The 23,577-nt window shown below is 43.3% G+C and overlaps 1 protein-coding gene across 8 annotated transcripts in view; it reads right to left on the bottom strand.

Moving 5' to 3' along the window:
* SBF1 (SET binding factor 1) overlaps positions 1 to 23,577 on the bottom strand; it is a 1,129,538-nt gene that overhangs the window by 39,283 nt on the left and 1,066,678 nt on the right. For all 8 annotated transcript variants that reach the window (XM_069229431.1, XM_069229429.1, XM_069229425.1 and 5 more), the window contains 3 exons: positions 12,396 to 12,607; positions 9,944 to 10,031; positions 9,290 to 9,421 (listed from right to left, as the gene is read on the bottom strand). In XM_069229431.1, the coding sequence (XP_069085532.1) occupies positions 9,290 to 9,421; positions 9,944 to 10,031; positions 12,396 to 12,607 (432 nt within the window). The remainder of the gene's footprint in view (positions 1 to 9,289; positions 9,422 to 9,943; positions 10,032 to 12,395; positions 12,608 to 23,577) is intronic.

The raw sequence follows: 23,577 nt of genomic DNA on the forward strand, positions 1-23,577 counted from the left end.
GCCCGATGGCGGAAAGAAAACAATCTAAGATGGAGTCGACGCCCATGCGCAATGGAGCCGAAAAGGGAGGAGTCCCTCGATCTCGTGACTCGAAAAGACTTCTTCAAAGAAAAACAACTTGTAACACTCCGAGCCCAACACTAGATGGCGGGATGTGCACAGCATGTGTATCTGCAGCTACACATGCCATCGAACATATATATATATTGAAAATGTCACTTACCCAGTGTACATCTGTTCGTGGCATCAGTCGCTGTAGATTCGCATGTTTTGCATAGCTCGCCATCTGGTGTTGGGCCGGAGTGTTACAAGTTGTTTTTCTTCGAAGAAGTCTTTCGAGTCACGGGACCGAGTGACTCCTCCTTTTGTCTCCATTGTGCATGGGCGTCGACTCCATCTTCGATTGTTTTTCCCCGCAGAGGGTGAGGTAGGAGTTGAATTGTAGTAATAGTGCCCATGCAATGGAGTGACTAAGTATGTACCTATTTAAGGTTGAGATGATACATATACAAATAGTTGAAGGTAACTTCCAAACTGCTACAGGCTCCCGGGGAGGCGGGTGGGCACATGCGAATCTACAGCGACTGATGCCACGAACAGATGTACACTGGGTAAGTGACATTTTCAGTTCGATGGCATCTGTCGCTGTAGATACGCATGTTTTGCATAGACTAGTAAGCAGTTATCTCCCCAAAAGCGGTGGCTCAGCCTGTAGGAGTGGAAGTAGTTTGAAATAATGTTCTTAATGCGGCTTGACCTACTGTGGCTTGTTGTGCGGATAACACATCTACACAGTAGTGCTTGGTGAATGTGTGAGGCGTAGACCATGTGGCTGCCTTACATATTTCTTGCATTGGGATGTTTCCTAGAAAGGCCATGGTAGCACCCTTCTTTCTGGTTGAGTGTGCCCTTGGTGTAATGGGCAGCTGTCGTTTAGCTTTAAGGTAGAAGATTTGGATGCATTTAACTATCCATCTGGCTATACCTTGTTTTGATATTGGGTTTCCTGCATGAGGTTTTTGAAATGCAATAAATAGTTGATTAGTCTTTCTGATGTTCTTTGTTCTGTCAATGTAATACATTAATGCTCTTTTGACATCTAATGTATGTAGTGCCCTTTCAGCTACGGTATCTGGCTGTGGAAAGAACACTGGAAGTTCCACTGTTTGATTTAGATGGAACGGTGAAATAACCTTTGGCAAAAATTTAGGATTAGTCCTTAGGACGACCTTATTCTTGTGTAGTTGTATAAAAGGTTCTTGTATTGTAAACGCCTGAATCTCGCTTACTCTTCTTAGGGAAGTAATGGCGATGAGAAATGCAACCTTCCAGGTTAGGAACTGTATTTCGCAGGAGTGCATGGGTTCAAAAGGTGGACCCATAAGTCTAGTTAGGACAACATTTAGGTTCGATGAAGGAACAGGTGGTGTTCTTGGTGGTATAATTCTCCTAAGGCCCTCCATGAATGCTTTAATGACTGGTATCTTATATAGGGAAGTTGAATAGGTAGTCTGCAGGTATGCAGATATTGCTGCAAGGTGTATTTTAATGGAAGAGAAAGCCAGGTTAGATTTTTGTAAGTGAAGCAAGTAGCCCACTACATGTTCTGGAGTTGTGTGTAATGGTTGTATTTGATTAATATGGCAGTAGCAAACAAACCTCTTCCATTTACTTGCATAGCAGTGCCTGGTGGATGGCCTTCTGGCTTGCTTTATGACTTCCATACATTCTTGGGTAAGTTGTAAGTGCCCGAATTCTAGGATCTCAGGAGCCAGATTGCTAGATTCAGCGATGCTGGATCTGGGTGTCTGATCTTTTGGTTGTGTTGTGTCAACAGATCTGGCCTGTTGGGCAATTTGATGTAGGGTACTACTGATAGGTCTAGCAGCGTTGTGTACCAGGGTTGCCTTGCCCAAGTTGGTGCTATTAATATGAGTTTGAGTTTGTTTTGACTGAGTTTGTTTACCAGGTAAGGAAGGAGAGGGAGAGGAGGAAAAGCGTAAGCAAATATCCCTGACCAGTTCATCCATAGGGCATTGCCTTGGGACTGTTTGTGTGGGTATCTGGATGCAAAGTTTTGGCATTTTGCGTTCTCCTTCGTCGCAAACAAGTCTATTTGAGGTGTTCCCCAGAGTTTGAAATAGGTGTTCAGAATTTGGGGGTGAATTTCCCATTCGTGGACCTGTTGGTGATCTCGAGAGAGGTTGTCTGTGAGTTGATTTTGGATCCCTGGTATAAATTGTGCTATTAGGCAAATTTGGTTGTGAATTGCCCAACGCCAAATTTTTTGTGCTAGCAGGCTTAACTGCGTGGAGTGTGTCCCCCCTTGCTTGTTTAGATAATACATTGTTGTCATGTTGTCTGTCTTGACGAGAATGTATTTGTGAACTATTATTGGTTGGAAAGCTTTTAGTGCTTGAAAAACTGCTAGAAGTTCTAGGTGATTTATATGCAGTTTTGTTTGATGTACGTTCCATTGTCCTTGTATGCTGTGTTGATCGAGGTGTGCTCCCCACCCTGTCATGGAAGCATCTGTTGTTATTACGTATTGTGGCACTGGGTCTTGGAAAGGCCGCCCTTTGTTTAAATTTATGTTGTTCCACCACAGAAGCGAGAGGTAAGTTTGGCGGTCTATTAACACCAGATCTAGAAGATGACCCTGTGCTTGAGACCACTGTGATGCTAGGCACTGTTGTAAGGGCCTCATGTGCAGTCTTGCGTTTGGGACAATGGCTATGCATGAAGACATCATGCCTAGGAGTTGTAATATCATCTTTGCTTGTATCCTTTGTGTTGGATACATGCGTTGTATGATGGTGTTGAAATTTTGAATTCTTTGGGGACTTGGAGTGGCTACTCCTTTTGTTGTGTCTATTATGGCTCCTAGGTATTGTTGTACCTTGCACGGCAGAATGTTGGATTTCGTGAAGTTGACGGTGAACCCTAGTTTGAAGAGGGTTTGTATGATCTGATTTGTGTGATTTGAGCACTCTATTAACGAATGGGCCTTGATTAGCCAGTCGTCTAGATATGGGAACACATGTATTTGCTGCCTTCTGATGTGTGCAGCGACTACCGCTAGACATTTGGTAAAGACTCTTGGTGCGGTTGTTAATCCGAAAGGCAGTACCTTGAATTGGTAATGTATTCCTTTGAATACAAACCTTAGGTATTTCCTGTGCGATGGGTGTATTGGTATATGGAAATACGCGTCCTTGAGGTCTAAAGTTGACATGTAGTCGTGTAGTTTTAGCAATGGTAATACTTCTTGTAGTGTGACCATGTGAAAGTGGTCTGATTTGATGAATGTGTTCACTATTCTGAGGTCTAGGAATGGTCTCAGCGTTTTGTCCTTCTTTGGTATCAGAAAGTACAGTGAGTAAACTCCTGTGTTTATTTGTGTGTTTGGCACTAATTCGATTGCATTCTTTTGCAATAGTGCCTGCACTTCTATCTCCAGGAGATTGGAATGATGTTTTGTCAAATTTTGTGCTTTTGGTGGTATGTTTGGAGGGAATTGTAGAAATTCTATGCATTAACCATGTTGGATAATTGCTAGAACCCAAGTGTCTGTAGTGATTTCCTCCCATGCTTTGTAATAATGACTTATTCTTCCCCCCACTGGTGTTGTGTGGAGGGGGTGAGTGACATGTGAGTCACTGCTTAGTAGTAGGGGTTTTGGGGCTTTGAAATTTTCCTCTATTCCTAGGGAATTGCCCTCCTCTATATTGTCCCCGAAAACCTCCTCTGTACTGTCCCTGGTAACTGGACGGTGTTGCCTGTGAGGTGCTGGCTTGTGTGCTCTGACCCCGAAACCCCCCTCTAAAGGGTGTTTTACGGAATGTGCTGTAATTCCCTCTGCTCTGCGGGGAGTAGAGTGCGCCCATGGCTTTAGCAGTGTCCGTGTCTTTTTTGAGTTTCTCAATCGCTGTGTCCACTTCTGGACCGAACAGTTCTTTTTCGTTAAAAGGCATATTGAGAACTGCTTGCTGAATCTCTGGTTTAAATCCAGACGTTCGGAGCCATGCATGCCTTCTGATAGTTACAGATGCATTAATTGTCCGTGCAGCTGTATCTGCAGCGTCCATGGAGGAGCGGATTTGGTTGTTGGAAATGGTCTGTCCCTCCTCAACCACTTGTTTTGCCCTATTTTGTAGGTCCTTGGGCAGATGGTCAATGAGATGTTGCATCTCATCCCAATGGGCTCTGTCATAGCGCGCAAGTAGTGCCTGGGAGTTAGCGATGCGCCACTGGTTTGCAGCTTGTGCTGCGACTCTTTTACCAGCTGCATCGAACTTGCGGCTTTCTTTATCTGGGGGTGGTGCATCTCCAGATGTGTGGGAGTTGGCCCTTTTCCTAGCTGCTCCTACAACGACAGAGTCTGGTGGCAGCTGTGTAGTGATGAAAGCCGGGTCTGTAGGAGGCGCCTTATACTTCTTTTCCACTCTTGGTGTGATTGCCCTACTTTTGACCGGCTCCTTAAAGATTTCTTTTGCGTGCCGGAGCATACCAGGGAGCATAGGCAGGCTTTGGTAGGAGCTGTGGGTGGAGGAGAGTGTGTTGAATAAAAAGTCATCCTCGACCTGTTCTGAGTGGAGGCTTACATTGTGAAATTGTGCTGCTCTAGCCACCACTTGAGAATACGCAGTGCTGTCCTCTGGTGGAGATGGCTTCATAGGGTATGCCTCCGGACTGTTATCTGACACTGGGGCGTCATATAAGTCCCATGCGTCTTGATCTTGGTCACCCTGGCTCATGGTGGTGTGAGCTGGGGAATGTGATGGAGTTTGTGCTGTTGAGACGTTAATCACAGGTGGAGGAGAGGGTGGTGGGGTAACCTTTTTCACCACTTTTGTTTGTGGTGTTTGTTCAGTTTGGAACTCCAATCTTCTCTTTCTTCTAATAGGGGGAAGGGTGCTTATTTTTCCTGTCCCCTGCTGTATGAAAATACGCTTTTGCGTATGGTCTACATCCGTTGAGTGTAGTTCTTCCTCAAACCTATGCTTTTGCATTTGGGAGGTTAGCGAGTGCTCTTCTGTATAAGAGCCTGAAACTGGGTCGGTTGCAGTTTGTTTTGGCACCGAAACCCTGTCTGCATCTTTTTTCGGCTCCGAGGTGACTTTTTTCTTTTTCGGGGCCGAAACCTCTCGGCGTCGATCTTCTTCGGTGCCGCTGTCTCGGCGTCGAGCCGTGTCTACACCGGTATCTCGGTGTCGATGCTTGTCTCCAGCACTTTCTCGGTCCCGAGAAGGCTGCGTGCCGGTGTCTCGACCGGAGTCGGACGATCTCGGCACTGTTTGGGCCTTTTTCGGTGCCGACGGTCGGTCACCGAATTTATGGGTCGAGCCATGGCCTGGTGGCAGTGGCGTCCCCTGGGCCTTGTAAATCTTCTTTTGAGTGGTTTTCGACGTCCTACTCACGGTTTGTGTATCGTCGAATCCTTCGGAGTCCGATTCTTGGATCGAAAAGGTTCCCTCCTCTTCTTGTTCCTCGAACTCCCGGTGGGCTGTCGGCGCGGACGCCATCTGAAGTCTTCTGGCTCGACGGTCTCGGAGAGTTTTTCGGGACTGGAACGCACGACAGGCCTCGCAGGTGTCTTCACTGTGCTCAGGTGACAGGCACAGGTTGCAGACCAAGTGTTGGTCTGTATAGGGGTATTTATTGTGGCATTTGGGACAGAAACGGAACGGGGTCGTTCCATCGGCGTTCTTCTGCACGCGGTCGGGCCGACCAGGCCCCGACGGGGGATCGAAAAAATTACCCCGAAGGGCACCGGAGCTCTTCGATCTTAGACGCGGTGTTGAATCTAACTACGCCGACCCCGAACGCAACAATACCGACGAAAATCTTCCGAAATTAGCTATCTTTCCGTTCCGAAACTCGGAGCGACAGGAACACGTCCGAACCCGATGGCGGAAAAAAAACAATCGAAGATGGAGTCGACGCCCATGCGCAATGGAGACAAAAGGAGGAGTCACTCGGTCCCGTGACTCGAAAGACTTCTTCGAAGAAAAACAACTTGTAACACTCCGGCCCAACACCAGATGGCGAGCTATGCAAAACATGCGTATCTACAGCGACAGATGCCATCGAACATATATATATATATATATATATATCTATCTATCTATGTATATTTCTCGATCTATGGCCAAGGACGCAACATGGGACCACAAATTACATAGTTAGCAAACCTGGTGCATAATATGTGAATTACACCAGGGATCCGAGATGGGTCTATGAGATTCATAGTTTGTGAACTCTGTATCAGTCAAGTCTGTAAAGTATAGTACACATCCATGAAACTGCAATCAATGATTTTTTTTACCCCCTTCTCCCTTCAGCATTGGCCCACTTGCGTAAAACCTCATATTCCTGTACTGAATTTACCTTATAACATCCTGCCATATTTCACATGGGTTCATAAACTGCACAAATGTTATTAGCACATTAAAAACATCGCCTGTCTCCTTTCATGGATCTGCACAGAACTTGCCACACCCAAATAAGACTAAACTTGCTAAAGGTCTGCCAAGTTTCAAGTGGATTTGTCACACAATCGCACAGTTATCAGCAAAGAAAATGTTTTGATCTCCTGATTTCCTCCCCGTAAGAACAATGGTGCCTGGTCTGAAAACTTTAATTGTTTTGTCCTGCATCTTTCGTTGTATCCCTTACAGAGGACAGTGGACAAAATACTTCCATAATGAGTTGCAGGAGTCTTTGTAACAGAGTACTTGAGGTGTTGGTTGAAGCTTTGGTTTCAAGGTGTCTAAAATGACTTAAATCTGTAGTTACAACACTAACGTGCCATAAATCATCTTATGCTAACAAGAACGATTTTCAATTGGATGGCTTCAAGAAATTGAGGACAAAATGATCCCTTATCTGATTAACATTTATGTTGCTGGACTAACCTGTCTCCTTGAATTATACCAGGTGTGAAGCCTATACTGATGTATTAACCAATCTCTGGAGAGACATGTACCCCTAGGTGGTCTTCCTACAGGGGCTGTTGGACTTCTTACAAGGGCTGGTGCTTGTGGTCAAGAAACCACTGTCTAATGCAAATACAAGGGTGCAGGAACAGTGCTATCCTCTGGGAGAGGTACATGTTGGGCATTTTAAGTCTCTGCTAGTGGTTCTCATCCTGTGATGGTAGACAGACACACTTCTTTCTTCTCTTCTCCCAGCTCTCACATTGTTAGCCTGAATATTGCAACAGTTTTCAAGGTCATCTAATAAATCATTAATGGTGTGAGAATCTGCAAGACACACTAACTCCAAGTTCAACTGTCCACAATGTCTTTCCACTCTGGAGGGTACTTAATAAAAACAAACTAGAATACAGATACAAATTTGGTGGCTGACATTATTAGATGTCGGTCAGAGCCAGAAAATTAAACCACAGATTTTGTTCATGAAAATAGACTTAGCAAAGTCCACTTCTATTAAAGGATGCCTGCCTCAGATAGCTGAAAAATTAACTCAGTGGGTGACATTACTGTGCCTTCTGGGACAGTGGTACATTTGGATTTTTTAAAGCACTACTTCCACGATTCTGCAAAGTAAAGTTTGATGCCAATGTCCAACATTTTGTCATTGATTCTTCTTTTCTGACAGGCACAAGGACAGTGGGTCTTTCTGTCAAGTGTATGTTACACAATGTAACTTTGTAATAGAAAATGTTGCTACAAATAGGTATGTGATCTTTACTAGTTATTTTTCAAAACATTAAATAAAATGATAATTCTATATAGTGGCACAGTAGGTGAGAAACAGTGGGGTGAAATGCATCAGGGTGATTACTAGTGGTTTAGACTATTTGCAAGCATTCCTCCAATATCTTTGTGTGTATTTCAAATAGAAAGTGGATAGCGCTAAAGTAATGTTTGAATTATAGATAAATTAAACATTATATTTAGCTCTCTTACAAAACGTAACTAATTTAAAAGGGTGTAAATTGAGAAAAAATTGGCGCTCAAGGTGTCAATCTACCCTATGTTAGCAATGGGGAACCTCACAAGGGAAACACCCAACCCTCCGAGGTGAACTACCTCTAGACTAAAATAAATTACACAAAGAGGGTCCCCTCTTGTACAAAGAAATTTAAAAGAACAATTAACATGAAAAATTCATTCAGAATATCAGTCCATAAATCATAAAAATGATGCTGTAGAAAATCAATAGAATCAATAAATGAGTCCAAAATTTATTCCAAATCAGATTAACATTCAGTTGTCGGGAATCCACCAGAATTTATGCTTCCAGCCAACGTGTGTTTCGTCTTGGGGAATAACTATATCCCTTACGACTTCTTCAGGGCTTAATCGTACATTACTATTCCAAGACACAAATCGATAATCCAGGTTCTTCACAACTTATCTTCACAAATCCAACAATGACTCAATGGGAGTACCCATCAGCTTAATTGCTGATCTCAATTCGCAAACAAAAATCGATAATCCGAATTCTTCAAAACCAAGTGTGCTTCGCAATCCAAATCATAATTCAATGGGCAACCCAATCCACTTACTATTTGGAAATTCAACTATTGAGGCCGACCGCGTCACCAAATACGGACGCATAGCTTACAAAACGTATCTCATCACAGGAGAGTAAATATGAGGAGACTGGCAAAATAATCTAACAACTGATTTATTCCCCAGAAGATCAGTATTCTTTCTCAGCAAGAATTCCCTTAATAGAGTCTGGGTCCAAGAAACCTACTATATACTTAACAGCAATGAGAAATCTCCAAACGACAGGACATCTTAGTTAACTTTGGACTTACTAGCAAGTCTGGACAGTTGCAGCAAAAGTAAGCTCCTTTGACTAACCCTAAAAGGTAAGTTGATTACAAAAGATAACCTGATGTTTCCTTTAAGAAGCCGAGGCACATGGTGATCAAACAAGGCAGCATTCTGTGTTCTATTATGTATGATACCAGTCAGGTCTCTAAGACTGGTGTCTGTTGCTGTGGGGTACAATTGTCTGTGGAAAACTGCTTTAACAAAAATGCAGCCTAGGTAACTGGAGACCTTGGGGTAATGCAAAATCTAATTAATCAACCCCGAGCTAGGATTAGACAGTTTGATCCTAGAACAGGATGAAACGTTCAGAAAAGTGGAAAAGGGTAATGCCGAAGTTCAGAAATGCCAAAACATAGCCTGGAAAGCTGGGGAAAAATGTGCTGCTTTCTAAAGCTAGATGCAAAGTACAGCTCCTAGTCCCATCACCCCTGTTCCAGTAACACAATCCTAAGCAGGTTTGTCTGTGCTCTACTTACATCAAAGAAAGCTTTTTCATCCACTGTTTTAGGTGAGCCCATGGTCTGTGTGCCCGGCGTAATGGACTCCACTTCAGCAAGGTCAATGACCCCTTTACATTCAGTGTCTGTACGGTGGTCATAGTATCGCAGCTAGAAGAGAAGAGTGGAAAATAAAGATCGTGGGTCCATATGCCCATCCAAAAGCTGACATCATAAATGAGACTGGCTGACTGTGCATCAGCTAACTATGGTAGAAAGACACAGCTAAGCGAAGAATGCATCACTTCTACCCCAACAGCTAAACTGGAATTCACTGACATTGTCCAAATCTATCCAGCATAGCATTATCCGACAATAGTGCCCAACCTCTGCAGCCTGGTACCCAAAGAGAGACTCCATGGGTCACCTGGCCCGTCCTGTCTCTAGCTTGCAAATCAAAAATAGTGCCAATCACCATCTACACAATATGGCATGTGTTGACAGTTGTCATTCTCTGACAAGCCTAGTATCGCATGACAATGCTCAATAAGGCTGGTACATCACAGTAGTCTGGCATAACATGAGAAATCTCCCTCCACACTCCTGAGTCTGACATGGCCTAGTATTCACCAAGCAACTCAGGAGTGTCTTGCCATTGCGTGGTGGGACAAAGGTTTTTTTTTTTCACCTTACCTGATGCTTGGTTTTATCCAGAACAAACCAACGCTGCTTCCATGGCTTCATGAAGGCTCCCTTTTTATACAGCATTCCCTCATACGACCTGCAATGAAACCAGAAAATGTCAATCATTTTTTTTTTTTTACTACGTACAAAGTTGCTGAATGTACTCTGAAATACTTGTCAAAGAAGAAAGGTACCCATGAAAGAGCATTCTAGTAGCTAGCTTACACATCTGATTAGGACACACATGCACAAGAGCCAGTCTGTATGACTTTGGTTAGTACATGTGTGAGCATGTCAGAATGAATTGTGCAATTTACAAGGAACGTGGTATGTGTTTTCGACTGAAATAACTGACAGTCCAGCCACTCTCACTCACACACTTGCTTGTCTTAAACGTGATTCATATTAGACTAAAGGACCATAAAGACTATGTGTAGGAAAATGGCTCCCTGTTGCAGTTACCCCCCACTTTTTGCCTGATAGTGATGCTGACTTGACTAAGAAGTGTGCTGGGACCCTGCTAACTAGGCCCCAGTACCAGTGTTCATTCACTAAAAATGTACCATTGTTTCCACAATTGGCACAGCACTGGCACACAGTGTGGCACAACCAGTGCTGTTATCCCTGGTGTGACCTGGTATCATCTAATTACACTACGTACCTCACTTTTGCGGATATTCAAAGAACCCAATCTGAATGAAAATAATTGATAGGGGACCAGGCTACATTGGTCAGTTGGGTTCACCAAGAGTTCTTAACAACAATGAAATTATGTTATAAAAACCTAACACAGAAAGTGAAGGGCAGAGGGGAAACTTCACCCTAGGTGGCACTGGGACAGGCCGCACAGGTTCATATCTCTGGTTCCTATAAAAGGTTACTGGAACGAAAGGCACTTAGCCTTCATTCATTCGTTGAGTTAACAGTGCATTACATACAACGATGATTCTGTCAAATACAATAATTTTGTATCTTAAACAATTGATGGAGACTATAAAATAATCCTCACATAAGTATACTACTAACTTGAAGAAATTAACACTTATAGTGGTTGTATATCTCTATAGAGGCAATCGATATTGTCTATAATAGTTAACATCATTTTATATACAGTATGACTTAAACAAGGTGCTCGATATTTTAGTGACAATATGTGCAGTGCCCATGCAATGTGAGAGCGAGTGTAAAATATACAATTAAAAATAGTCAATCCCATTAGGCAAATTATTGTAGACTGTTGACGTTTTGACCAGTAAAATTACATGATATATTCCATACATCTAACTGGGCCTTCTTCAAGGCAGAAATATGAAACACCCTAGTAACAGTGAGTGTAAGCGTGATAAATAATAATGTGGATAAGAAACCTCCAAAAGGCTGCCTTCACACGGAATGTAGGTAGATGTGCAGACAACTTCCATTCATTAGTTTCCTTCACATCCGTGCCAGTGAATCACGTTATGAGTATCTGCACTTGCAATTATTCCTAAAGCTCCAGGCCTGGAGAAGACCAGGTTAGATGTATGGAATCTAACAACCAGGTGTACGGGTCGAAGCGTCGCAAATATACAATCATTTGGTTACAATGTGGTTACAATTGATATTGTGTACATTTGATATGGTTTTAGTTTTAAAATAATTATTTAAAATGCATCCTTTGTGTGCATGTGTTAAGCGTTTTATTCCTTAACGGAAAGGGGTTGACTGATTTTCCCTGTAACAACTCTTGTGATTGATCATAACTTAGAACACATCTTGCTCAGGTATTGTGCAGAGGGTTGTGTAAAGGTTGAAGTACAACTGGTTGTCTTATTGAGGCTGGCACTGCAACTAAATCCTTAGTTCCAGAGAGTCTAGAAAACTGACCATTCCAGGCAAGTGCAGCTACATAGTGCTTCTGATGCAGACAAGTGCCATGTTTAATTCCTGCAAGATGTTCATGGCCGAGCCCCTGCCCCTTACCTCCTTTGAGTGGTGCTGGGCATGTTGGCTCTCCCACACCTCCTAAAACGGATTGGGAGGATCGCCGGGGAGCGCGCAGCCTAGCACAGTCACTTCATCTAAGATTCTCTGCACAGCAGCCACCATGTCTGGCATCACACAGATGTTGCTCACTCTTTGGATTTTTGTGTTTGCAATCCTCTCAATTAAGCCACTCCGAGTTCAAACTACACACATTTGTTTCGCAGCACTATGCTTGCCAGGCTGCTCTTCTCTGGACACTCTGCGAGGGTGTGAGGAGGATGTGAACAGGCCCCCAGGTATTATGGAGCTCTGTTGCAAGCCGCACACTGCAGCCATCATAGCTGGACGTCACTGGGTATTTGTTTTATCCAAGAGCGTGCAATACAAATTATTTTACCACGATACTGCACTAAGTCTATGTACCTAAAATATATGTTTGCATTTACAAGTGAATGTGCATGGTCCATTTTGTGGAACGCCCTATGTTCATTTTTACCTGTTCTCACTCTCAGACATCTGAAACTGATTGTAGAGTGTGTTTGTACTTCTGCGGCCTGCTTGCTTTCCGCTCGCTGGTGTTGAGCTGGCACTGGTGTCACTGTCCAGGCTCAGGTTTAGTGTGGAGCCCACACCAGTTTCTTGAAGGTAAACACCAAGAGACCGACGATGATGAGACATGTTGGATGACATCAACAGAGTTTTTGACACCTGCCAAAAAAATGGAAAGAACACTGAATAACAAAATACAAAGGTGGGCTTAGAACCTGCAATAAAACTGGGGGAAGAGATGGGAAAGGGAGTTGCCGGAAAGGAGGTGTAAGGAAGCTGAAGAGCTGCAAGACTGTGACATGATTTATTGTTAAAAGCACAATAACAAGAATCAATAAATAATCTAAGAAGAGAGAGGCATGCATAATAAAAGGTATTGAAAGGAGAAGGATCAACCCTGACAGAGACACTAGAGTGAGGTATAATTCTCTGAACAGCATTTGCTTGGAGAGTGATTACTTGAGTCCCAATAAAAGACACTGATTTGCATAGAATGTATGACAATCAAAGTCTCTCGATGAGGACGGAAAAATAACTTAACTGTAAATCAACTTTTCGTGGCATGTCATGCTGCAGATAATGAGCTTTCAACTATGCTGCCATCTAGTGTTGGATTCAGAATACGTAAAATAGTTTTTGGCAGTAATGGTTATCACCGCACCGGTGTAAATCACTTCAGGGTGTCACAGCACATACTGCCTATCCCTTTACGGCTCCACTGCCATAAAACTCCTTATTAGTACAAATAAGCAAAAAGTATACAATATGAAGGGAAGCACTCCAAATGTAGTACATTAAATCTGAATTTCAACTGTCTGTGGTGCTTCAACTGATTTATGAGTTCAATCTTGATCAGTAACTGTACTAGGATATTAAGATGAGAGCTGTCTTCTAGCGTTATGTAAAGTGGTAACGAATGGACAATCAACCTCACTGGCTTTTACATTTGTATGCAAATCATTTGAATGAGTCTAATTTGATTTTTAAAATTTGGGATACTGTTGTCAACATTGTTATTGAGATAGTAGAAGATGTTTATTGCTTTTCTGATTGATATAAAATGGATTTGATATGTTATGGGTATTTCTTTTTTCTGTTCCTGTACAGAATAGTATGGCAAATATTGTTTAACAAAAACTTTAGTCGGTTCACGCCAAACTTGTGATATGCACGACCCGTCAGTTTGATTCATTACAATATGGCGGCCACTTTTGTGATGAAGTTAAAGCATAGCGCAAAATGATATGGAAGGGTAATCGCCACTCCTCCTTGTCTAATATCATGACGGGTGTAGGAATTTGCAGTTCAATTTGTGGAGAACTGTTGGCCTTCTGTTTCTGTGTATGCTAGATATTGTTTGAACAAACATGGTTAGGTATGTTGAATTATGAATGACACACTAGTTTGGGGCATTACAAAATAGAGGCCGTTGTTTAGGTAGGTTATGATATGGCTCAAGGCGAGTAGGGAAGCATAAACTCCTCTCCTTTTAATCTGATGCTATGATTGGAGTAGGAATCTTGAGTTTGATTTGTTTAAATCGGTTATCAATTTGCATGGGAGGATTATTGGCAAACTATCCTGACAATCTATCATTATTAGAAATGTTTGTGCTATTGATATTGTTTGATCACTGAGAAAGTAGTACAGAACGTGGGTTACAGGTATTTGTGCAACAAATTAATTGACATTTGGTGAGGAATTTACTTTGGGTTGATGAAAAAGGAATTTGTAAATTACTTTCTTTGCGATTTGGTGAAAGCAATCTAAGAAATGATCGATATTCCAAAATGGTAGAGGCCTAACAAGAGCTTAGACGTGGTAAGGAGATGAGGGGGAGTAGCCAATCGAAGGGCAGGGCGGATATTAAAATACTGGCAAACATTCCATAACGGTGACATGCTGCCGGTTTGAACAGTAGGTTCGATGCTGCTGTGATTGTTGACTGCCTAAATACAGGTATATGCTTGTGCATGATATCCGTAATATGCTTATTTGGTTTTGCAGTGAATAGGGAGTTAAGACTAATGGTTAGCTACACAATATTTGCTTTAGGTAATGCAACTGTTGGCTTAATTTGTGTATGTTGTGTGTATGTATAATATATATATATATATCAATAGAATAAGGGTGGGAGCGTCGATCATGGGGAAAGGTGACTTAGTATTTATGATCACTAATGCAATCCCCGTTTTGTGATAGCTCATCATGTTGTTTTATGGAATGTTAATATATTAATATATGATGTCTTAATTTGTGTGTGGTATGTTTGTACATGAGGGACACATATTTGAAGTCCAATGTTATATATATATATAAATAAAACCTACTGGCGATAGCCAATAGGTAGTTATAGTTGAGAACTAATTCCCATAGATGAAGCCTTTTTTGTTTTGCCAATAACTTTGGAGCTGTTTGACAGATATTGATGAAATTTTCAAAAGTAGTGTACAACTCACTTCAGCTGCTGCCTGGAAAGTTTTGGGTTGATTCATCAAGGGGGGTGTGGGGGGGTTTAAAAAATAATACATGTTTAACCCCCATGCAATTTCCCATACGGATTTTAGACCAGACTGCAGCCTGAACCGCTGGACGGATTTACACTGAATTTGGCAGAAATCTAAACCTTGGTCCTAAAAATGTGCTTTTTGTAATTTGATGTAAATCCATTCAGTAGTTTTTGAGTTATTAATGGAAAAACATAGATATCTAAGGACCTGGGAAAAAACAAGGTTCTGATTGACTGGTCGCAACCTGGCAAGAAAGTTGCAGTTGCCATTTTCTTTCTTACTTGGGAAGGGGAAAATGAGAAAAAAAATCATTAGAGGTTAGGATACAGGTATCCTAACCCCAGAGGACACTTGGAAGGGTTGGGCAAAAATTGTCCATTTTTTTTCTGGCCAAACCACATATCCACTGCAGGGCTCAGTGTGATTCCCAGTGTAAATCCATGATGGAGCCAAGGATTCAAAGCAGACTTAAAAAAACAAAAAACCCACCCATTTATACATGAACACCCCCCCCCCCCGTCGTGCACGGCCAAAGGCCGGGCGCAGCATGGGAAGGGGTTGGTCGCAGGCCTGACCCTGCGGCCAACCCCCAGTTGTTGTATTAACGTATGATAATTATTTATAACTTTGCGTTAAAAAAACTCAATAAGAAAACCAAAGGTTGACGTTTTACCCACACAAAACACAGAAATTCAGAAGTTATAGTTATATTTATCTGAAGAAAATAGAACTTGTGCCGCTAATGACCTTTAGGTCACAAGTTACAGTCCCTTAACATAAGTATAACTTTAACTACTGAATTTCTATGGTTTTGTATGGGTAAAACATCAACCTAACTATAACGTCCCTGTATCCTTTAGTTTACTTAGTGAATATATATTATATAATATGACTTTATTGGATAAGGATTAGAATGTCGGTCTAAGGGAAAAGGGCACTGAGTATTTATGATCTCTAATACAATACCCTTTTTGTGATACGTCATCATGCAATAACCAAATATGAGCAATGTTGGGAAAAAATACTGATATATAATGCCCATTTGGAAAAGATTGTGACTTTTTTCCTGATTTTTCACAATGATGATACAATGAAGATCTTACAACATGATAGGTTTGAATGATGGATTATAGCGTGATCTTTTTGATTCTGGATATGGGTACACCAATCATGATTTCCAATGCAAGAAGTTTTATAAGGATGAGATATATTTTTTGACTTTAGTCTGAAAACTTGTGTAAGCGATGTTTTGAAATAAGTTGTGATGTGTAAAATTTGTAAAACTTAGGTGTGAATATTTTTTGTCTCTAGGTGTATCCCTGTCTTTACCACATTCACTACTAACATATTATGTTGAAAATTATATGGTCTTCTATTATATGATATGTGTAGGAAGTTGGCTCTGTATATACTATCTCGAAGTAAGAGATAGTGTGCACAGAGTCCAAGGGTTCCCCTTAGAGGTTGATAGTGGCAAAATTAGATAATATTAAGGCTTTATTTTGTGGTAGTGTGGTCGAGTAGTAGGCTTATAAGAGGGTAGTGTTAAGCATTTGTTGTATTTACTGAGTTCATTCGGTCTTGAGATCTAGGCCATTTTGAGTAACAAAGATAACAATCATACATGATAAAATAGTATTTGTTAAAAAAAACAAGATAACAATAAAAAAAAAACAGTAATAATCAGGACAGTATAACAATAAGATCAACAGGACTAAGTATTTGATTATAGATAAAAAGTACAATAAATAAGACATGGCTAAAATATTAAGAATAAAAAGATAAAAGATAAAATATAAAATTCTGTCTGACAAACCAATGTGTGCAATTGTTTCCCCGTAAGAACTGGCCCTTGTCAATCCTCATATAGAGGCAAAAAAAGAACAGTTGAGACTCCTTCTGTCGACTAATGACAGGATGGCTCACATGCCCTTTGAAACAATAAGCCTACGCCGGATGTACCAGGCCTCCGCTAAAAATTTGGTAACTGTAATAGCTACCACGGAGGATGAGTCGTATGTACAGATTCTGGTGGCGTTTGCTCTATCATGTAATGACATATTTTTGCAGAGGGGAATGATCCACCTCCCTCTGGGACTTTTATACAGAGGGCAGAAAAATAGTATATGCTCTATTGTTTCTTTACAATTTTGGCAAGAGATACATCTATCATTTGAAGCGATGTTAGATGACCAGTGAGCCGTAAAACCATTAATAGGCAGTGTACCATATCTAAGTTGGAGATATAAAGCACGGGCGTACGGAGGCATGGGAAGGTTCGAGAAGTTCTCAGGCCAGGGCTCGTGCTTGAATTGGAGAAATTCCATTGTTAGCCTGCCCGCCCCTTTTTGGTGCAAGGAGTCTTCGTTAACTTTCTCCCAATATCTTTTTGTGACAAGTTTCTTTGCATTATCGGGGATTTGATCCGGATAGTTCCAGTAGGAAGGAAAACCAATTTTGACCCAGGCAGATTTCATTTCCTTCAGCCATGGGATTTTCTCCAGTGCCTGGGGGGTGGCTATGAGCTCTCTTATAGCCAACCTATATGGTTCGAGTTCAACAGATTTCCATAAGCGGATCCAATAGGAGAGAGGCCTTAGGTCTGCTGTGGTTTTGATACTGTTTAGACCTAGGTCAAGCCTTAGAGGGGTCATTGGTGAGCCCATACCTAGCCGGGCAATCTGTCTAAGGAAATGGTTTTCCTTGGTTTGCAGAGTATCAAGGTTTTTGTGGGACCCCCAAAGTTCCGCTCCATAGAGGGCCGCTGCTCTGATTTGGACATTGTAGATCTCTGCAAGTATGTTCAAGGGGGGACTCGGAGCCTTTCTCGATCTACGGACAAGGGCCCCACCTCTCTGGCTTATAATGAGAGCCCCTTTGTCAATGGCTGCCATCCATTTGCCTGTGGTCGATAGTCTGAAACCCAAGTAGTCGAACTCTTCTACTTTCTCCAGTGGAATCAAGTTCATTTCTATGCTAACGCACAAGCGTTTCTTGGAGGTACTATATATCATGAGTTTTGTTTTCTTAATGTTTACATCCAGACCATAGTCACTACAAAAAACACAGAATTGGTTGATCAGGTTTTGGATTCCCATTGGCGATTTAGATATCAAAATTGTGTCATCTGCATATAGCAGACACAGGATTTTTTTCCCAACCAATTTAGGTGAATCATTTATACAGTTCTCTAAGTAGTGGATGCAATTATTGATATATAGCAAAAAAAGAGTGGGTGCCAGAACACATCCCTGTCTAACTCCTTTTTTAATAACTACGGGGTCAGTCAACTCACCCCCCTGGCCACATCTAATTTGAGCGAAAGTATTTTCATGCAGTTGAGCAATGAGTTTCAGGAGACCAGATGGCACTCCCATGTTTGATAATGTTGACCACAGCAGGTTCCGGGGGATCAAATCAAATGCGGCTCTGAGATCTATGAAGACCACATAGAGATTACCCCTCCCCAGGTCAACATTCTTCCATTTTATTGACATGAATCTTAGGGCTTGGTCAATTGTACTCACTGCAGGTCTAAAGCCTGCTTGTAGGTCAGAAAGAGCTTCGGACTCCATAATCCATTCCTCAAGATGGAGCAAAAGATGCTTTGCATAGATTTTTTGGGCGTTATCAAGGAGACTAATCGGACGATAATTGGCAGGGATGTTCGGATTTCCTTTTTTTAAAATGGGTACTATTTCGGCCCCTTTCCAAGTGGGAGGAGCGGGGGCCCCTGCTGCAATAGCATTGCAGATAAGGTTGAGATATGGTGCCCATATATCTGGTCTTGATTTGTATAGATCGCCTGGGATCTTGTCTGGGCCAGGGGCTTTTCCCCATTTCAATGAGTCTATTGCTGCTCTTGTTTCGGTTAGAGAGAATGTGATCGGGGTAGTCTCATGGTTTATTGGGGCATCAGGGGCCCACAAAGATGTTTCAGAAGGCCCTTCATATAGTTGCCCAAAGTGCTCTACCCATGATGCTGAGAGGATTGATGAGCCAGGTGCGGCAGGGGAGTTGCTACAGTCATCAGTTATTAGTTTCCAGAACCTAGATGTGTCATTAGATTTGGCAGTCTCCAAAATAATAACCCATCTGGCCTCTTCCCAACTTCTGCGTGCCTTAGAACATTCCTTCTTATAAACTTTTCTGGCTGTTCTTAACAGCCCAACATGGCCATCTTTTATTGCTTCCAGGAGAGACAGTTGGGCTTCTCTGCAACAGTTGTCAAACCAAGGAGCGCAGTGCTTTTTGTTAGATTTATTGAGAAACTTTTTTGTGAAAAGATGCTTTAAAGATTGGAACAAGTCAGTGTGGGCTGCTAAGACTCTGTCACCCTCCCCGTTCTCATTTAGGCGGATCATACACTCCATCTGGTTGGCAAGCAGGTTGTAAATGGATGCCAGGTGATTAGGGGAAGAATTAACAGATTCCCATTTTAGGTTGCGTCTGTTATTTGTTAGAGCCAGCTGGGAGGCATGGCTCTTGGAGTAGGGCACAGTAAACGAAGGAAAAAGTCCTCTGGTTGATAAAATCAACGGGTCATGATCACTCTCAATTTGCTTTTGAACCCTCATATCAAACATGTGGCTCCACAGTCGGATGTCAAGAAGTATATAATCGATACGACTGCTGAGCCCTCCGCGCCTAAAGGTAGCTTGTAGATTTACATCCGAGCGTGAGCGACCATTGCAGGCTCGGAGGCCATGGGCTAGTGTGATGTCGGCCAGTAAGCGCGCAGATTTATTCAGCCTTGGTCTTTTGTTGGAGACTAGCTGAGGGATGCCCCAATGGGCATCCTCTTCTTTACATATTCCTTGGACTAGAGGATTAGGTTCAAAAGTGACATTAAAATCCCCTCCAATCAAAACAAAGAAGGAAGGATTGTTTTTAAGAAAACTGTCCAAAATGGACAGGACATCAGAATCGGTGTGGGAGCTCACATTCCTGTTATAGATATTAATTAAAAGTAACGGTCTCTCTTCAGAAATCATTATTAATAGGACTTGCAAGTCAGGGCAACCCGTATCTATTTCTTCTATCTTGCACCTAAGAGAAGTGTGGATCCACGCAAGCAGCCCTCCCGATGGTCTCCCAGAAGAGGACTTGCGTGCTGGAACCCAATAGCTTTTAAAGCCTAGTCTATATTTGGGTTCTAATGCCCACGTTTCTTGGAAGAGGCAGATCAGGTGATCATCAATAAGACTGCCCCATCCTGGACTTTGTAATTTGCTTTCCAACCCTGCTATATTCCAGCTGAGTACCTTATCGAGATCCTCTGTTTTTATGGACCCTGCTTTATTCTGAGGATATTTCCTACAGGGGGAGGAACTGCTAGGAACCATACTAATTCCCTCGGGTATATTAGGACCAGTGGCTTTCTCGCTATGTGCCATGTGAACCGCGCTGGATGTGACCCCAGCTATATATGAATTAGGTAGGTTGGACATGCGGGTGGACCCCAGAATGTGTGGAACAATTGACAGGTACGGAATACATTCCTCGCTGGCTTGGCTCGTGGTGCTTGTGGGTGGTCCCTGGTTAACAGGATCTGCCAAGGTCGAAGGGGCAACAGAGTTAGAGATGCTGAGGGCAGTAGGGTGAATGTCCTCAGCCTCACCATTGCTCGGAGCCACTTCCGAAAGGTCATCTCCTAGTCAGTCTGTCTCAGAGAGAGATGACGAAGGGCATCTGGGGCCAAGTAGAGGGATAGACTGTGTGTGAGTAGCCGGGGGAGCCCCGTATAACGTTGGCAGTTGTCTACTCCAAGCTGGCGTGGGAGGTGGATAAAAGACTTGTAACCTGCAAAGGGAGGCTTTTCCAGTTATAGGATAAGGTCTATTAGCGTTTATAAAGAGCCGTTGGACAAGGTCTGGAGAATTAAAGTTGATAACTATGCAGTCCCCTGAACCGATCTTCGCTAGGGAACCCACCCACCCTACCCTTCTCACCATCAGTATTGAGGGTGTCATGGAAAAAGCAAACCCTGCGTTCACATGCAACCAATGAATAACCTTGTTTTTAAGTTCGGTAAAAGATTCAGTGGAATGAGGTTTGAGTTCAGGAACATTCGATATAATGAGTACATAATGACATGATTCTGGTGGCAAATGGAGCACTTTTGGATCTGACAGGCCCCTGGACTTGTCGCTCTTCTGGTGTTCTGTAAGCCGGTGATCCCAAGTGGGGTTGCCATCTTCCGGATTAGTTACAGGGTTATTCCATGTGGCGGTTCCTTTTAAAAGGGGAACTGGAACCATATGGGGCTTATTCATTAAAATACTAGCTGTTTTGACGGAGCTGGACCAATCTTGGTTTAAAGAGGAAAAAGGGATTTTTGCTATTTGGCCAGTAGGTCTGTTGGCAGTGATGGGGTCATGGTTGGCAAGGGGATGGGATTGAATTTCTACGGATGGAGCAATTTTGGGTGGCTGACTATTGATAAGGCTTTCCAATTTGTCCTCAATCGATTGGAGGCGGGTTAAAATTGGAAGAAAAAGTTTGGAAAGCTCATCTCTTATGAAATCCCTGGTGTACTCATTTGTATGACACTCGTTTGTGTTGTGTAAGGGGATTGATACCGTATCCTTATTAAAAGATTGGGCCATGTTAGAGGGGCTCAAAGTCCTAGATCGTTTGTTTTTAAAAGCGGGTTCCCTTCGTTTCCTTTTTCCTTTGGTATTGGAATCTGCTAAGGTGAGGGGGCCTTCGTTTGGGGGACTCTGGGCCAGCGGAATAGGTGCAGCACGGGTGGTAATTACAATTGGGGTTTCGTCCTGATCCTCCTGGGAATTTTTGGAGGGGGAAGGGAAAGGGGTAGTCAGTACAGACTGTAATTCTGGTCGCGGGGAGGGCTGTGGGGCTGAGCTAACATGAACTAGGCTGTTATTTGAAGAAGGGGGGGGCAGCTAAGCGTCGCAGCACTAACTCTATTTCTTTTTCAAGTTCCCCAACAGCCTTTTGCAGAAAACCATCTAAGGTTCTGTTAGAGTGCTGTTTACCTTCCAACCCACCCCCACGTCGACGGCCCATTATTCTTTAAATCAGGGGCCTTTAGTGGGCCCCCGGCTTATAGGGGTGTGTAGGCCTTTGGGACCCAGCCACTGACACTATAGTGTGATTAATAAGCTTCTCAGACCCTGCTGTTAACAATTCCCAAAGACAAGACCACAGTAAGACGCCCAAACGTATATATATAAAGCCTGGCCCAACCACTTATCGGGCACAGACAGGCGTAGAGCGGGTAATGGATTATGGGCTCCTGCCCTTGGGGGAAGAAGAATGGTGCCGCCTCCTTCCACCCTCCAAGAAACGGAATTCAATAAGCAGTTATATGATGAACTGAGATAAATTCAGCTGAGTACGTGGATACACCTGCAAGTATCCGGTTTGGGATAATAGTTTTTCACGTGCTTGGTGGGGCCTGGGGCTCTGTGGAAGTACTACCCACGCACCGAGCAGAGGAACTTGGAGTCTCCTTCAGGCAGCCATAGACAAGTTTGCTGTATGGACCACGTCTTTGGGTAGATGTCAGAGGGGTGGCCCTGCCCTGCCTTTTCCTGGCAAGGACGGGCCCGCACTTAGCCCGGGCTTCGCCCGGGCGCCACCCGCGCGCGTCCCGCGACGGCGGGAGCGCGAATTCAGTTTAAAGGGCTCCTGCCCCTTGACAAGCCTCCCGGCACCAATCAGCGCGTCCCGCGACGGCGGGAGCGCGAATTCAGTTTAAAGGGCTCCTGCCCCTTGACAAGCCTCCCGGCACCAATCAGCGCGTCCCGCGACGGCGGGAGCGCGAATTCAGTTTAAAGGGCTCCTGCCCCTTGACAAGCCTCCCGGCACCAATCAGCATTTGTTGTACACACACAGGAAATACATGAGGGAGACACACTCAAAGACTTAACTCCAGGCCAATAGTTTTTATATAGAAAAATATATTTTCTTAATTTATTTTAGAACCACAAGATTCAAGATTTGAGGTAAGTACATAAAATGCAAGGCACTTCACACAGGTAAGTAAGGAACTTTGATTTAAAACAGTAGTACACACAATTTCGGTTAAAATGGAAATAAGCTATTTTAAAAGTGGACACTGCAAAAATCAACAGTTCCTGGGGGAGGTAAGTTTGGTTAGGTTTTGCAGGTAAGGAAAGCACGTACACAGTCAGTCTCCTGGGCATAGGCAGCCCACCGTTGGGGGTTCAAGGCAACCCCAAAGTCACCGCACCAGCAACACAGGACCGGTTAGATGCAGAGGTCAAAGGAGGGCCTAAAACACATAGGTGCCTACGGAGAACAGGGGTGCTCAGGTTCCTGTCTGCTGGCAGGTAAGTAACTGCGTCCTCGGGGGAGCTGACCAGGGGGGTTTTGTAGAGCACTGAGGAGGGGGGACAAACAGGCACACAAAACACACCCTCAGCGGCACAGGGGCAGCCCGTAGCAGTGTGCAAAGTAGGCTTCGGGTTTGCCATAGGAAGCAATGGAGGGACCTGGGGGTCACTTAGGCGATGCATGCAGGGCACAGGGGGGCTTCTCGGGCCAGCCACCGACTAGGATAGGATAGGATGAGGGCCACCTGCTGGTCACTTCTGCACTCGTGGGTGGTTCCTCACGGTCCTGGGGGCT

This window comes from Pleurodeles waltl, chromosome 4_1 (genome assembly GCF_031143425.1).
Source record: "Pleurodeles waltl isolate 20211129_DDA chromosome 4_1, aPleWal1.hap1.20221129, whole genome shotgun sequence".
Classification (NCBI taxonomy): Eukaryota; Metazoa; Chordata; class Amphibia; order Caudata; family Salamandridae; genus Pleurodeles; species Pleurodeles waltl.